The following is a 16,343-nucleotide window of genomic DNA, read 5'->3' as shown; positions in this document are numbered from 1 at the left end:
TCATCGCGTTTATTGGTATGGTATCTCTAGCATCATCTAAAAGAATAATAGTACCATTTTGTAATTATGATAACTGGTTAGGGGCATTGTTTGAGATAATATTAATTTTGTTTACAATAATTTAGGAAACAACAAATCTCTCCCCTTCCGGAATCTGGACCTCGTCTTCTCTCTCTCTCTGCCTATTCTACTGTGTAATGTATTAAGAGAGAGAAAGAGATAGAGAGGCTAGAGAGAGAAGGAGGGAGGGAGCGAGAGAGAGAGAGAGAGAGAGAGAGAGAGAGGGTCTAGAGAGAGAAATAGGGTTAGGAGGGAAGTCTCTGCGATAGAGGCTGGACCCTTTCTCTGTCTTTCTATCTATATTCCACCAATCCTCCAAATGGTGGCTCTCACGCGCTGAAATTCCCCTTCTCATCTTCTTCTTCAATTCCAAACCCCAAAACCCTCTCTCCCCATTTCCTTAAATCCCATCTCTCGTTTCAAATTCTGGTCATCTTCCAAAAATTTTCTCAATTCAATTGGGCTACATAGCAATTCGGATCTTGAACTCAAAAACCCATCTCTTGATTTTGCCCTAAAACCTCAGATCTCGAGTTTTCGATTCGAATTCTGACACGATTGTGGCTCCGAGACCGATCTTTCACAGATGGGTAATTGCTGTGTGACCCCCCAGACGGGTTCGCCGTTGAAGGACAAGAAGAACAGGAAGAATCCATTTGCGATTAACTACGTTGCCGGCCATGGAAATGGTGGCTCCAAGCTCTCTGTGCTGAAAGACCCAACTGGCGTTGAAATCGAGCAGAGATACGAACTGGGTAGGGAGCTCGGCCGCGGAGAGTTCGGAATTACCTACCTTTGCACCGATAAGGACTCCGGCGAGACGTTTGCATGTAAATCGATTTCGAAGAAGAAGCTGAAGACAGCTGTGGATATAGAGGATGTGAGGAGAGAAGTTGAGATCATGAAGCATTTGCCTAAGCATCCCAACATAGTGACCTTGAAAGACACCTATGAGGATGACCATGCTGTCCATCTTGTTATGGAGCTCTGTGAGGGTGGTGAGCTCTTCGATCGAATCGTGTCCAGAGGCCACTACACAGAGCGTGCGGCTGCCGCCGTCACGAAGACGATTGTTGAAGTTGTTCAGGTGAGGGTTTTGGTGGTTTTTTGTGATCTGTTGGATTGGTGATTGATTGGATCTTCTGAGGGTATTTTACTAGTGATAGACTTTGATTAAATCTAGATCTGATTGAAATTTTGATCATTTGTTTAATTCTTTGACGAGTATATTCCATTTTCATTGTATATCAGTTAAGCTAGCTTTTGGTGGTCAAATTGCAATTGTCGAATTGTGGTGAATTGATTCTTTTGACATTTTGTGTGTATAGAATAGATTTTTTGTTCCCCAAGATTATTCTTTGAGGAATCAACCTTATGATAGGTTTACATGCACTGGCGTGATTTTAATGTGTTTAATTCTCTTGCAGATGTGCCACAAGCACGGTGTGATGCATCGGGATCTCAAACCCGAGAACTTTTTATTTGGAAACAAGAAGGAAACAGCACCTTTAAAGGCAATTGATTTTGGGTTGTCCGTGTTCTTTAAACCTGGTAAAGTCCTCTCCAAAACTATTGACATTTGATTGTTCTTGCTCTGATTAGTTTACTAATAATTTTTTATTTCTCTGATTAGTTTACTAATAATTTTTTATTTCATGTGTTTCCAGGTGAAGTATTTAGTGAAATTGTTGGAAGTCCCTATTACATGGCTCCTGAGGTGCTTAAACGCAACTATGGTCCTGAAGTTGATGTGTGGAGTGCTGGAGTTATACTATATATCTTACTTTGTGGCGTTCCACCATTTTGGGCAGGTTTGTGTGTGTTTGTATATGTGCGTGTCTATTTAAACGTCACCATTTTGGATTTCAGACCCATTGAAATGAATTGCTTACTTTTCTTCTATCGAATTCTGATTTACCTGCTGGCTTTCCTCTGTTAGCATCTCTGACAATTTCTGACTTGAATCTATTATCTTGCTGTGCAGAAACTGAACAAGGAGTTGCACAAGCAATTATCCGGTCTGTTGTAGATTTTAAGAGGGACCCCTGGCCTATGGTTTCTGATAATGCGAAAGACCTTGTGAAGAAGATGCTTAATCCTGATCCAAAGCGGAGGCTTACAGCTCAAGAAGTTCTAGGTAATGTCAGTTCTGCTGACAGTTATCATTATTGTTTATCATTATAAAGAGACTTTTGTTGCTTGAAGAATTTGGAAAGTGCAAAACATAATATTATGAACGTACATCTTATTCTTGCTTGTTTGAGTGCAGATCATCCTTGGTTGCAAAATGCAAAGAAAGCTCCAAATGTTTCTTTAGGTGAAACTGTTCGGTCAAGGCTCAAGCAATTCTCTATCATGAACAAGCTCAAGAAAAGTGCTCTCAAGGTAGTCTTCCAAAGATTTATGTTTGATAATTTTTTTTCGTAACCTTTCATCTGATTTCTGTGTTCTATTGTACGTGTGATATGTATGTGTCCTCAGTTACTAATGGTTTCTTTTGGTTCTTTTGGAATTTTTAAATTAACAGGTTATAGCTGAGTTTTTGTCGATGGAAGAAGTTGCTGGCATACAGGAAGGATTTAAGCTCATGGATATTAACAACAAGGGCAAGATTAACATTGACGAGCTAAGAGTTGGTTTGCATAAACTTGGCCATCAGATTCCTGATGGGGATCTTCATATTATGATGGAAGCTGTAAGTGTTATCTTGTATTAGTGTATGGTTTGCTATGTTAGAGGATTAATTAGTTATGACCTTTGGGCTAATAACAATCTATATGCATGTTCAACTCGAAGAATCTGAAACCTTGCTTGAATGACTTTGCATTGCATTACATTTTAAAGATCCGTATAATGCTACATGTGATAATAAGAGTGGTTTCTTTTCTCTTAAACAGGGTGATGTAGATAACGATGGATATCTGGACTATGGAGAATTTGTAGCCATCTCCGTTCACCTAAGAAGGATGGGCAATGATGAGGAGCACCTTCGCAAAGCATTTGAATTCTTCGACCAAAACCAGAGTGGGTATATTGAAATTGAAGAGTTGCGAAATGCCTTGAGAAATGAAGTTGATGACAACATTGAAGATGTAATCAATGCCATTATTTTTGACGTAGATACAGACAAGGTCAGTCAAATTGCATGTTAAATCTAGAACCGACACACATCGACCATTTTTCTAATTTTATCTTAATGGGAGTCTTGTTGCAAATCTGCAAATGAACCAAAACCTTGAATTTTTCTTGTTGTAGTATTTGCCTAGAAACCAGACTGAATCCTTTCCATGATTGCAGGATGGACGAATAAGTTATGAGGAGTTTGCCGCAATGATGAAGGCCGGGACAGATTGGAGGAAAGCATCAAGGCAGTATTCGCGAGACCGGTTCAATAGTCTCAGTTTGAAATTGATAAGGGATGGATCGTTGGAAGGTAAATCGGAGAGTACGTAACGTTGGAGGATTGACTCACGGTACTTGTGGGGAAGATGCATATTAAGGAAACAATCTTTCATTTTTTTTTGTTGTGTTATGTAATTCTTTTTCCATTTTTTTAGACCGTTTTGTGATTATTACTAGGACATGGGCCAAGGGTGTTCGTGTCTTGGTGAATGGTGATGCATGTAACGTATTTGTTGTAAGGGTTGGGTGGGGGAAAGAGTAGGTTGGAAAACAAGCTCATTGTGATTGTAAATATGTTACAAATTGGGACGTATATTTTCATCAAAAGTCATTGTTTGGTGTGAGTTACGAGATTCATACGGATTCGAATTAAGGGCTTGTTTGAAAAATGCTTTTAAATTATTAAAAGCATATTTCAAGAATTGTTTTTGAGTTCTAAAAGCACTTGAAGTGCTTCTTGTAAGAAGCCTATGATTGTTGCCTTCAGTCATGTGCTTTTTCATGATTAATTTGTATTTTTACAAATGATTGTTATAGAAAAGATATTTTCTTCAAAAACATTTTTAGTTATTGAAAAACACTTTCTAAACGAGCTCTGATTCTTTGGAAAACAAACGATATGAAATTACGGATACAAGGAATTACAAGTTGAGGACGTGTTGTATGGTTTGAGCAGTTGAGGATTATGCGAGTCAAACTATACATCAAGCTTTAGTCGTACAAAGTCTACTGACTATGCAACCAACTATTATCGTCCGCTTAGAGCGATTGACATTTGACGATAACCAAGCTCCAGATAGGGCGCCTAACCCCGAACCACTTGAATTAACTTACCAAACCGGCAATTTGATAAATCCTTGGCGCCCAAGGCAGCTGTTTCTTGAATTAATGGAACCTTGTCCTCAGTGCGGTGGCCGCCGCACCTATAACACCGACAATTCCAGCAACTATTCCAATTGACTAAAAAATGTATGGGCCTTTTTTTTTTTCTACAAAAATAAATTTTGAATAACATGACCACTATTTGTAATTGCATCCGCAATCAAATTTGCCTCTACGAAGGCATGCTTCCAAGTAATAGTGTTTCAATACTCCGAGAGGTAAGAAGATATCCTCCACAATAGATTATTTAAGTTTCATTTTTTAATTATTCTTTCATAAAAAATTATTTTTATTTTATTTTATTTATAGAACGAGGAATTTGGTAATAATGTGATTCTAATTCGCTGATAATCGAACATTTTACTTAACTGAGAATGCGCCTAACCATGCTAATTAAACAATACCACCCGCGCTAAAAGAATTAATTGTGGGATTTTTGAAATATTCATCAGTGACAGTGAGTGAGAGGCTGAGAGCCATGGAGATGGCAACCTGCAGATTCCACAGCTCCTCCTTCTCCCTCCCAAACCCTAACACCAACAACCCTAGAATTACTTAGACTTTCCTCTCCTATTCCACTCTCCAAGCAACTCTTCGTCTTCACCTTAACCTTCTTCCTCAACCGCCAAAACCACCACACTCAAACTCCGCTCCCGGAACCCGAAACGCTTCTCCGCTCGGCCGCCAATCAAATGCTCCGTCTCCGAAGCCACCGAAGCCGTAGCCACCGCAGCAGGTACTTTTGCTTCTTCTTTTTCTCTTGCAATCTTTCATTTCTATGTTTCTGTTCGTTCTTTTCATGTTTACTGCATCAATTACTTATTTAGAGCCAATAGGTTTCACAATTTATCTTCGACATAGTCTCGGAGCGGTAGAGGTTGTTTTCTTGCTTGATTTGTTGATCGGGTGTGTGTGTGTTGGTTGGGAATGGGTAAGGTTAGTCTGATTGGGAACTGGGTTATTGTCTTAGGGAGGAGTAAGTTGATGAGGACAAGTAACATAAGGAACATACCTGGACCTGCTACTGACAGAGATGATGTAAACACTTCACTGGTTGTCGGACGTGAGGTATGCCTATGATGTAATTTCTATAGATGTCTACTGTCTCATACTATGATAACTTCCCCAATTCCTTAAGTTTTCCCTTAGGGTGTATGTATGAACAAGCGAAAGAGGTGAACCTGTCTAGGATATTTGTAACAACGATCTGCATTTGTAAAGTGCAGTCTTTGTATTAATAGGGGTCTCTTTCGATGAAAGTCAAGAGGGATCTCATGTGGCTCAATCCTCACTGCAGTCGTTGATCCAACATCTTCACTTGTTAGGTCTCTCTTTTCCTGGATCTTTTCAAAAAAGGTCGTACCCAGTGCACAAGGCTCCCGCTTTACGCAGGGTCTGGGAGAGTTGAATGTCGGCTAGCCTTACCCCCATTTATGGAGAGGCTGCTCCCAAGTTTCGAACCCGAGACCTACCGCTCATGGGCGAAGGCACTTGCCATCGCACCAAGTGCGACCTCTTCCTGGATCTTTTCAAAAACACAACAAATTTGAAATCCCTTTATCTAATTATGATTAAATAAATAGGCAAACACAGTACTGAAATATAGATGATGATAACTCAAATGGGCAAGCAATTTTCAAATTTTCTGATATTTTTTTTCTTTTTCCAGGGATGATTCTTAGATGGGAGTCTAGAATTTAGACAGTTCAGATAGCCCAGACCATTTTGTAAATTGGCACCAACGATGCACCCTTTTAGTTCTCCTCGGAAGGATCCCTATTCAGAGGGGCCTTTGTAACCATATGAGGTGATTGTGTTTAACTTTTATTGTTTCTGATGCTTAGGAAAACAGTGGAGGGTATAAATAATTACTGTCACGGTTGAAGGCCAATAAGTCTGCTCCATTTTGAACGAATTGGAATCAAAATAAGGCACATTGTCATATTACTTAAAACTAATAGTAAATGTGCTTCTTTCATAAGAACTGTGATGCCGTGGTTCGTACAAAATTACAAATATAGAAACTGTATTGCCAAATGCTTAACTTTTCTTTTCTTGAGGCAAATATCCTTACGAGTTACGGATCATACCAGTCGTCTGATATCAGTCATTTCTATCATTTGGATTGCTTGCAGATCGCCACTGTGGAGGTGCCAGAAGAACATACGGGCCCTGTTGTTGAGCTTCTTGGCAAAAGTTGGGGCAGATTTGATATGCAAGGAGTGGGGTGTGTAGAAGTTTCCTGCTTTTATTTTCATTTTTAAGTTTAACTGATCATCACTTCAATGTAAATGCATAAAGTAGAATCAGAAGCGATACTAGCATGATAATATTTAGAGCATACTATGCAACAAAAGTGTGCACAATGTAATACTTAGATTTATAGATAAATATATACCGTAAGTGTTTAAACATTAGTTGCCAACTATATGCATCTGCTTCTGCAGGTGAAATTTCTCTGCACACTCACATATTCCCCTGTACACATAATGAGCGTTATTTGACCTTGCACCTGAACATCCAGCCCATAATATTTCTCTGCACACTCACAATTGCTTGTCCTGTTGCTCTCTTATATAATAATATGCACATGTCTGGCTGTGAAATGATTAGGAGTATGAAACCAAAAGAACATTGGCTTGGCTAATACTGTCATTTTGTTTGTCTGATTATGGCTAGTGACAGTTATTACTGAATTTTCTGCTTAGAAAATGCATCATTTTATCTGATTATCTCAACTTTATGTATACACTAGGTTGGAAGGCACAACCTTCCTCAAACAACGAGAATACACATTTCTCTTCAATGACTGGCCTCAGCTCCTCCAACTCTCAATTGGGTCCAAAAATCTCATTCTGGGTCAGGCCATTCATGCATTTTTACTCAAATGTGGCTGACAGAATGTCACATTTCAGGGCAACAATCTTGTCAACTTGTACTCGAAATTCAAAAGACTGGATGATGCACATCACCTTTTCGATGAAATGCCTCTTAGAAACACAATCACTTGGACTTCTCTCATAAAGGGATACTCTGACATTGGTGACTTTGAATCTGTCTTCTACATTGCACATGATATGTTTCACAGCAACGAGAAGTTTAACGAGCATACATGCTCGGTGATTTTGGAGGCATGTAGTTCACTTGAAGACCGGAGAAGTTTGGAACAGGTTCATGGTTCTGCTGTAAAAAGTGGGCTTCAGAAGAATGTTTTTGCGGCCACTTCTTTGGTTTCTATGTACTCTAGAAGTGGCTTCTTGGGTGGCGCACAGAAAGTGTTCAATGACATGGATTACAATGATGTTCAGTGTTTAAATTATATGATCTTGGAATATGGGAAGGCAGGCTATGGAGAGAAAGCAATTGGGGTCTTTATAGATGTTCTGAGTTCTGGCTTGGAGCCATTTGATTATACCTTTACAAATTTGATTAGCGCTTGCGATGGAGATGTGGGTGCGGATGAATGCTTGCAATTACATGGACTTGCTGTCAAATATAGTATTATGGGTGAAACTTCTGTTGGAAATGCAGTAATAACCATGTATGGAAAGCACCGGATGGTTGAAGAAGCTGGGGCAATGTTTTATTTATTGGGTGAGAGAAATTTAATTTCTTGGACCCCGCTTCTGTCAATGTATGTTAAAAATGGCCGTGATGATATGGCTCTCGATGCTTTCTTAAAAATACTCGATCGAGGTATATGTGTTGATTCTAACTGTTTATGTACTGTGCTTGATGCCTGTTCAGAGTGCAGAAATCTGGAATTGGGATGTCAGATCCATGCATTTTGCATAAAGCTTGATTTTGTCTCTTGGATCAATGTTGGCACTGCATTGATTGACATGTACGCTAGATGTGGGAGCCTTCAATCTGCAAGACAGGTTTTTGATTGCCTTTCAGGTAAAAACACCGCTTCATTTAATGCAGTACTTGTTGGATTTATGGAACCACATAAAGATGTTGAAGAGGATTCCATGGTCTTATTTAGTCAGTTAAGATCTTCTGGTATAAATCCAGATTTTATAACGTATTCACAGTTCCTTAGTGTAGCAGCTGAAGAAGCTTGCTTAGAAAGGGGGAAGAGTCTCCATGCTTGCATTATTAAAGCTGGATTTGAAGCCAAATCCACTGTAGCTAATGCTGTAATTACCATGTATGCCAAATGTGGTAGCATTGAAGAAGCTTATCAAATGTTCAATGATATGAATAGTTGTGATTCCGTATCCTGGAACCCCATAATTTCGGCGCATGCCCTTCATGGAGAAGGCAACAAAGTACTTTCACTTTTTAAATCCATGAAGGAAGTAGGATTTGCCCCAGATGAGATCACGTTATTGGCTACTCTTCAAGCTTGCAGTTACGCTGGACTATGGGAAACTGGGTTACGCTTATTCAACGAAATGGAGCCAAAGTATGGAACTAAGTCAGGAATTGAGCACTTTGTATGCACGGTGGATCTTCTGGGTCGGTCTGGGAATTTTTCAGAAGCCATCGATTTCATCAACAAAAGTCCATTTCCAGATTCACCTTTGCTTTGGAGAACTTTAGTCAATGTGAATTTGAATTATGGCATGTTAGCCTCAAAACGTTTGCTTGACTTGCAACCTGAAGAGGCTGGGTCTTACATACTTGTTTCAAATATGTATGCTCGAGGAGGAGTGTTTGATGAGGCTGCAAAGGTTCGAACCCTTATGAATGACTTGAAAATGAATAAAGAAGCAGGATGCAGTTGGATTGAAGTTGGTAATAGATTTCATTATTTTGTTGCAAGTGATATGGACCATCCAAAAAGTACTGAAATTTATGCAGAACTCGATCTATTAAAGGTTTTAATAAAAAAAAACTGTGATGATAGATGTGATCTCCATCTGATTTGAGATTTGATATCTGTGTATTAACATATCAGTCGTCTTCTTCCTTTGAGATTTTCCGCAAATATAACTCGTACAATTCATTGCTCATGAAGCACATGCAACTTGATCGCTTCTCTTAGATGGAGATGTCAATGCAGATGCAGGGTATCAGTCAAGGAGCTTCCATTTCTGTAAGTGGTCCTCTTTTTCTTGAAACGGACATGGAATGTGCTTACGTTTTGATTTTCTGTAATACGACATGAGGATAAGATTAGTAAGAGAATGCAAGCTAACATATGAATATATCATCCACTGCTTGATTGTAAAAGTTCAACATTGTGATGGCATTATGTAAATAAACACATGCCATATCTTAATACACACAATTTTGTCTTGTAAATGGTACCTGAATTTCGATTAGAGATCCCGGTGTGTGGCAATGTTCAGGCCCTATTAGAGAAGTAATCTGTTTTGTTTACCTGTGCAGACTTTGGTATTTTTGCATTTTCTTGTTGGTTGTGAGATAAAAATCTCTAGGCTTTTTATCCAAAATAGTCTTTGAGATTAGCATAACTCTTCATTGGTCCCTGAGATTTGAACTCGATAGAGTGGTCCTGAGTTTGTCCACTGTCAATCATTTTGGTCATTCTGTGAAAAATCTCTGTTAAATATGACCACAATGACAAAAATACCCTCAAAATTTGTCAAATCATTTTGGCCAATTGTTTATTAATGAGGGTATTTATCATTTTGGTCCTATCTAACATAGTTTTTGCACATAAGGACCAAAATGATTGATGGTAGATAACCTCATGAACCACTTGTATTGATATCAAATCTCAAGAACCAAAGTGAAGAGTTATGCCAATCTCATGGACCATTTTGGCTAAAAAGCCAAACCTCAAATTGAAAGTTTGAAAGTTCAAACTTTGTATTCAATAAAATGATCGAAATAGAAGAGCTACTTCTATCTTTCGGTGTGAGAGTTATAATCTGCTTTAGTGCATACTACACAAATAGGAAGTAGCATCTATCTTGCCTTTTTGTTAGCCAAAACGTAGAGCCATGAACTCCTAGTCATAAAGATGAAATGGGGGCCAATGCAAGAAAGTATTTTCAATGCAGTGCAACCTCGAAAGGGAGATTTTTGAAGATCTTCTTTGTTTGAACCTTGTAGGGAAATATCTTCCTTGTTGGCCTTTTTTGTACTAAACAAATAATACGTTGAATGTTGGTGATACATCATTTTCAGAGTTTCGAAACTTTGGACATTGTTAACACATTGGAGAATACTAAATGGTCCAGGTTCGTTGTCATGGACTGAAGACATAATGCTTTATACTGTTAAAATCTTTTTCTTTTGCTTTTGAAGCTGGTGTTGCATTTTTATTAACAGAAGTGCATTCATGCTTGTACAGTATGTGTGCAGTCATGCTTGTACAGTATGTCGTAATTCCAGGCACTCAGCAAACTTTCATTTATTTATTTTGACTCAAAAAGTATTCTGTGGGTGCTTAAAGTCCTTATTGTAATAGAGGATTATAAAGTATGTAGGTACCAAAACGTCCTAGGTCAGAAGGCACCTTCAGGCCTGTCTGTAAAAAGTTCGGTTGATTAGGTTAAGGACGTCGCCATTTCTTTTTGGTCTTCTGATTGGATTTGAATCTTCCCACTTATGATTAACAAACATTTACTATCCCGACGTTATAATCGGAATCGTTCATTTTCTTTTTCATCATCTGAAGATCATTTATGCAAAAAATTGTTCAATTTGACGATTTTTTAGCCATCCATATGCTAAAACAAATGGACGGATCATCATGAGGATGTTACTTGTCACTAAAACCGTTGATTTGTTTAACACATATGGATGACTAAATGGTCTTCAAATTAAATGATTTTTTTTTTTGCAGATATAATCTTTAGGTGATGATAAATAGAATAAACGGTTCCGGTTATGATATTCATACTTGAACAGTTCTGATTTTCCGATTATGATATTCAAACGGCAAATGTTCGTTAATTGTAAGCGGGATGACAAGTCCCTCATGGAGGACACATGCATTATCCTTCAAATAATCTATGACTTTTATACTTGCTTAGACACAACACAACTCACAAACTCACAAACTCACAAGCCCAAGCTATTAGGCTCGGGAATACGAAATTAGTGCAAATTATCATTCCATTCCATAATTGGAAAATAAAATACACCAAATTACGCTTAGGAAATTATATGTAGTACGACATCAAACACTTAAAAACTCCCGAGTCCTGCCCAAGAATAAGAAAACTGTACAAGGCTCGACGTCGTTTCACTAACAAATCCATCCCAACATCCCAGCACACTTGCCACACTAAAAAAAATACGCATCAACCAAAAGCACTCAAAATTTATAGTTGCTAGATTTCTTTGACTTCAGTGCCCTATTTCTTACAGGGGTGCCTTTGTTCAAAAGGGAAAGGCCATTGTATACGAGGATTATGGGGCACTTATTTTCCCTAATTATTTTCCCTTTTGGGGGTGGTGGTTTGTTTCTGGGCATGGAATTTGGAATATTCCGATGGTAAGGGGGCTAAAAGAAGGACTTTTTGGCAGGTGCTCTTCCGACAGCTCTCATTAGATTGGCAATTTCAAGAACCCTAGCCACCTTCGTTCCCCTTTTAGCCTCTGCCGATGCCTTCCTCTCCTCTGCTTTCCTATGTGCTTTGGCTATGTCGTTTTGCATCTTCTCTAGGGCTCTTGCTCTTTTCTCCTCCAACTTCCTCTGCATCCGCACATTCATTAGATGATATATGTGGTGTTATAACGATTATTCATCTTCACATTTTCTACTAAAATTCGCGGAAAAAAGAGACACGAATAAAAAGAAAAAAAAACATAGAAAATTGGCTAAAATTATCATAAATCAAATTACACTTGCTAAACTATCAAATTCAATGACATAACGATCAAAGATTGACTACATTAATAAAAAAATTTGTCATTTCGACAAGAGATGTGAAAAAGCAATCAATTTGGCCAGCTTCCCCAAAGAAGCTTCAAAGGCCTTGTATGCCATAAGACGATGAAAAAGATGGAACATCTTTATTATTAAAGTTATCACTGTTTAACGATCCCGATTATGACTAGTTGTTTGATCGTGATTTGAAACATTGGCAAGGATAAAAATATTATTAAGACAATTTAGTTTCACGAAATAGAGATGCTTCAAAGTCCAAATATTGTTCATAAGATGATGATAATGAATATGATAGACGATGATCATGGTCATGATTAAATTTTTCATTATGGCATCCTAAAAGAACACTGAAAAATTGGCTAAAACGATCAGAAATCAAATCTCAATTACTGAACTGATCAAAATCAAATACTGACGCTAATGATCAAATATTGACAATATAGAGACCACATATCGGCAAGATGCTAAATACTGACGGGATTTGAAAAATAATAATTTCGGCCAATTTCTCAAGAATAATTGGACGGTAAATAGTATGAAGTCAAGTGGTAAATCATCCTAGTTTCAACTAGTCAGAGAAACCATCATGGGAAATCAATTTTTCCAGCATGCACAAAAATATCACTATCCAAATCAGTTTTTTGGCAACGTACCTCAACTTTCTTCATCCATAAAGAAGCTTTCTGAACCTGCTCACTTTCCCACCCATTAATAATAGCATCCTCCCTCTTAAACCTGTTATTAAGCTTGGCAATCTTGTTGTTTTGCCAAGCCGATATCTTTGTTTCAACCTCTTCCTTCTTCACCCGATCCACCGAAACCATCTGATCGCCGCCGCCGCCTTCTTGGTGATCCCGAGTCCTAACCGTGCTTGATGAAGACCCAATATGGTTATTAGCCTGACTATTCCTTGGAGAGTAGGTAATTGGGTCCAAATGGTTGTAATTATCCGGGACTATAGCCAAATGGTTGCTCTCCAGCTCCTGCTCATGCATATTATTGTCCTCCTCTCCGATCCTACCCAAATTATTGTTCCCTTGATTAATCATAGTATTATAGTCACTATCATTTGTGGTGCTATTATTTGTCCCGATTGCCGACCCAGCAACTACTAAAGCACTGAACTCTCTACTCATGGTGGTGAAGTTCTCACTTGAAGCTGTTCCTAATTCAGCACTGGCCATGGACAAAGATGTTTGGCTACTGGTTTCCCAAGCTTCTCTTCTGCGGCCGCCGCCATTGGCGGGAGGCGGCAGGCGAGGCGGTGTCAAGGCATGGATGTCCCTGATGTTCTGCTCATCTTCACCATGATCATCATGATGATCTTGTACTCCTTGCCTGGTGCCAGCCCCTTGATCATTCATATCAGAGTGTTTGTGTGTGCGAATCAAGATTTTTGATTTGTGCAGAGAGAGTACTAGGATTGGTGGATCAACTGAGAAATTTAAGAGTACCAAGGGCTTCTGAATTGTCTATTTTTGCTGCTCTTGAATGTTAACAATGGTTTGATTAACGCGTAATTTGAGCCACACATGGAAGTAGATTGGAGACGTTTGAAGTGAAAGGCTCATAACGTGAATAAGGACAAATTAGGGCGGTCAATTATCCCAATGAGATAAAAAGTGGCTTAGGGTTTTGATTATCTTTTTAAATCTATTTATTTATGTAGTTCCTTATTTTTAGTCTTATTCTTCTGTTGCCTCACCTTGTATAGACTCTTTAATTTGCATCCTCTCCTTGAATATCGGCATCAACATGTACTAGTTAGCTGATTATGTGGGATTTCGCTTAGAAAAATAAAATGCATAGCACTATTCTTTTACAAAAAGTTACAAAACTTGGGTGTCTAAGCACTTACTAGTTGTCTAGTTAGTTGCATGTTGAATTATGATTGGGAATGATGATTGCACTTGAAGAAATAAAATGGTAATCCAACCGCCATTTTATATTGAAGTCCTTTACTCACAAACTTCTAATCAACGACTTAGGTTTAAAATAATAATAACAAGGATTGCTAAAACAAGCAGATACAATGGTTTCCTTGGAGAAATATTTGATAAATTACTCCTGCTTGAAATATTTAAGTGCATCGTGTCGGTCGTTTATGTGGCTAGAGTTGTATATCAAATATTTAAGCTCAAATTGTATATCGGCTCTTATTTAAGCTCCTACTTTTCGAATCTCGATAATGGTGAGTTCGTAACCAATTTATTTCTCCACCCCCTTAGTGTAAATATATCATTGTATTAAAAAAAAAAAAAACTAGAAATTATAGTTTGATGGGTTTCTTCTTTCTCGTGGAAAGTACAAATAGGGCTTCATGCATGGTTGCCGCTTAAAGAAGCCTAAACCATATAACAACATAAGCATTGCCGTTCATTCTTTCCGGTGCTAGTATGCTTCAAAACATTTTAGAGGTATAAACTTAATAATCTTATATGTATAGTAGTGTATAAAAAAACTATATCCTGATATATTTTTTTATAGAATACTATATCATACTAATGATTAGTGATTACTACAACACTATATTTAAAATACTTGATATGATTGTTAGCTCTTAAGCCTAAACCCTACCACAATATTGCAAAAAAAAAAAAAAAAAGGGAAAATTAGTCGAACCAACTTACATTGGAAATAGCTCGAAGCAAATTGAGATCAGTATGGGGCTCGAATTTTTTGGTTCAAAACCAAGTCAAGCCAAACTTGGCCAAAATTAAACAAGCCAAACTTGAGCAAGGTGATCTTCAGTTTCGCTCAGCTTGTTTATAACCCTATATGTGACAGATCTTTATCGGCTATGCTTGTTTCTTATGGTGGTCGTGTACAACGATATATGAGATATTCGAATTTGAGGCATTTTCTTCTTCGAGCTGTAGAAAAAATATTCAATATATTACCAGTAAATTAAGAACTACGCTTTTACTTTTTTGGATTGTAGAAGATATCGTACTATTGTTGGCGGACAAATATTTCTCTCCTCATATAACCTCGATACCAGTATAAGGATATTGCACTTTCGACCTCCGGGTCAAATGGTACGCCAAGTAGTGTGGGTAACTTAAAAAAAAAAAAAAAGAAAAAAAAAAAGAAAGATGGCGACACGGACACGCGTTCAAACTTGAATGAAAAATTCCAAACCCAGATATCCACAATTTCAACCCTTGTTAGAACTTAGAACTAGATAGTTAAGTGCAATAGTTCAACAGTTCAACCTCTTCAAGTTTGTAGAATATGGAGGAGGATGTGGGAGGGAGAAAAATCAAGGGGCACTACTGCAAAAAGTACACTTTAACCAAATCTTTTTTTTTTTTGTTTTTGGAAACACACTTTATCCAAATCTTTACCATATTCTATTCGATTCGTAGTGTCGGCCGAAAGATTTATCTGAAAAAAAAAGAGGTATTCATCAATTTCCCCTCTGAACTTGTGATCATTGGCCAATTTCCCCCCTCAACTTTAATTTTGGCCAATTCCCCCCCTCAACTCTCATAATTAGTCAATTTCCCCTCTCAACTTTAATTTGGCCAATTTCCCCCCTCAACTCTCATAATTAGTCAATTTGCACTCTACTATTAATTTTTTTTAATTTTCCATCTATTATTTTTTTTTCTTTCAATCTTTCTAATAACTTCCAACAAAATACTAAAATTAACATAAACTCACATGCATAATATAGGGTAAAATGTACAAAAACATAATACAATTAGTATGTGATATGGGTTGATTATAAGAAAAAGTTATGAATCGGGTTTAAAGCATGTAGAAGAAGAAATAATAATCCTAAACTCATGGATCAGACCTATTTAAATAAAATGTGTTATTCTTAATAAGGAGTCGAAAATTATGAATTGACTAGCCATTTTTGCACTAAAGCTCGATTCTCCACAATTTACTTGAACTTAGCTTTCACTTTTATAAAGAAAATTGTATTCACATACAAAAATGTACACATCAATCATTTTCGTTATCAATTTTGTATAGTAAAAAATCAAATAAAATTACTCCATACTGATTTATTATGACTAATAATAATATCTATGATAAATTGTAAAATTCTAAATTTTAATCTATTTGTAATAGGATAAAGACATAGGAAAATGATTAACATACATCTTATTTAGTTTCTTACACACACTTGTTTAATTATGATCAAATTAAAAAATTAACAGTATGGTGCAAA

General features: G+C 37.5%; 3 protein-coding genes across 4 annotated transcripts; 2 read left to right on the top strand and 1 right to left on the bottom strand.

The window, feature by feature from the left end:
• Positions 1-100: 100 nt before the first annotated feature.
• Positions 101-3,806, top strand: LOC103454407 (calcium-dependent protein kinase 32-like). The gene is made up of 8 exons (XM_008394002.4): positions 101-1,147; positions 1,488-1,611; positions 1,728-1,871; positions 2,045-2,197; positions 2,330-2,445; positions 2,588-2,755; positions 2,958-3,191; positions 3,358-3,806. Exons 1-8 carry the CDS (start codon positions 647-649, stop codon positions 3,511-3,513), a joined length of 1,596 nt encoding a protein of 531 aa, XP_008392224.1. The 5' UTR covers positions 101-646; the 3' UTR covers positions 3,514-3,806.
• A 961-nt stretch (positions 3,807-4,767) lies between these two features.
• Positions 4,768-9,228, top strand: LOC103415010 (pentatricopeptide repeat-containing protein At2g33680-like). 2 transcript variants are annotated; one of them, XM_070811982.1, is made up of 4 exons: positions 4,768-5,080; positions 6,480-6,571; positions 7,100-7,938; positions 8,092-9,228. In XM_070811982.1, the coding sequence occupies exons 3-4, from the start codon at positions 7,329-7,331 to the stop codon at positions 9,219-9,221; spliced, it is 1,740 nt and encodes a 579-aa protein (XP_070668083.1). In that variant the 5' UTR covers positions 4,768-5,080; positions 6,480-6,571; positions 7,100-7,328; the 3' UTR covers positions 9,222-9,228. The 2 variants fall into 2 exon arrangements, with proteins under 2 accessions (XP_070668083.1, XP_070668082.1); XM_070811981.1 differs by having other exon boundaries at positions 7,100-9,228.
• A 2,136-nt stretch (positions 9,229-11,364) lies between these two features.
• Positions 11,365-13,976, bottom strand: LOC103415011 (remorin 4.1-like). The gene is made up of 2 exons (XM_008353368.4): positions 12,814-13,976; positions 11,365-11,965 (listed from the first exon to the last, which is right to left on the bottom strand). The coding sequence occupies exons 1-2, from the start codon at positions 13,522-13,524 to the stop codon at positions 11,774-11,776; spliced, it is 903 nt and encodes a 300-aa protein (XP_008351590.1). The 5' UTR covers positions 13,525-13,976; the 3' UTR covers positions 11,365-11,773.
• Positions 13,977-16,343: the final 2,367 nt, after the last annotated feature.

Source organism: Malus domestica, chromosome 14, assembly GCF_042453785.1.
Source record: "Malus domestica chromosome 14, GDT2T_hap1".
Taxonomy (NCBI): Eukaryota; Viridiplantae; Streptophyta; class Magnoliopsida; order Rosales; family Rosaceae; genus Malus; species Malus domestica.
The sequence above is the reverse complement of the archived record's forward strand: the minus strand, read 5'-3'. Positions and strand labels throughout refer to the sequence as shown.

What these genes read in the sequence shown, in the direction of transcription:
- LOC103454407 (XM_008394002.4), top strand. Translation starts at nt 647, where the DNA reads ATGGGTAATTGCTGTGTGACCCCCCAGACGGGTTCGCCGTTGAAGGAC. An exon ending in CGATTGTTGAAGTTGTTCAG is followed by an intron (nt 1,148 to 1,487) that starts GTGAGGGTTTTG and finishes ATTCTCTTGCAG; the next exon opens with ATGTGCCACAAGCACGGTGT. An exon ending in GTCCGTGTTCTTTAAACCTG is followed by an intron (nt 1,612 to 1,727) that starts GTAAAGTCCTCT and finishes ATGTGTTTCCAG; the next exon opens with GTGAAGTATTTAGTGAAATT.
- LOC103415011 (XM_008353368.4), bottom strand. Translation starts at nt 13,524, where the DNA reads ATGAATGATCAAGGGGCTGGCACCAGGCAAGGAGTACAAGATCATCAT. An exon ending in TATGGATGAAGAAAGTTGAG is followed by an intron (nt 11,966 to 12,813) that starts GTACGTTGCCAA and finishes GTGCGGATGCAG; the next exon opens with AGGAAGTTGGAGGAGAAAAG.
- LOC103415010 (XM_070811981.1), top strand. Translation starts at nt 7,329, where the DNA reads ATGCCTCTTAGAAACACAATCACTTGGACTTCTCTCATAAAGGGATAC.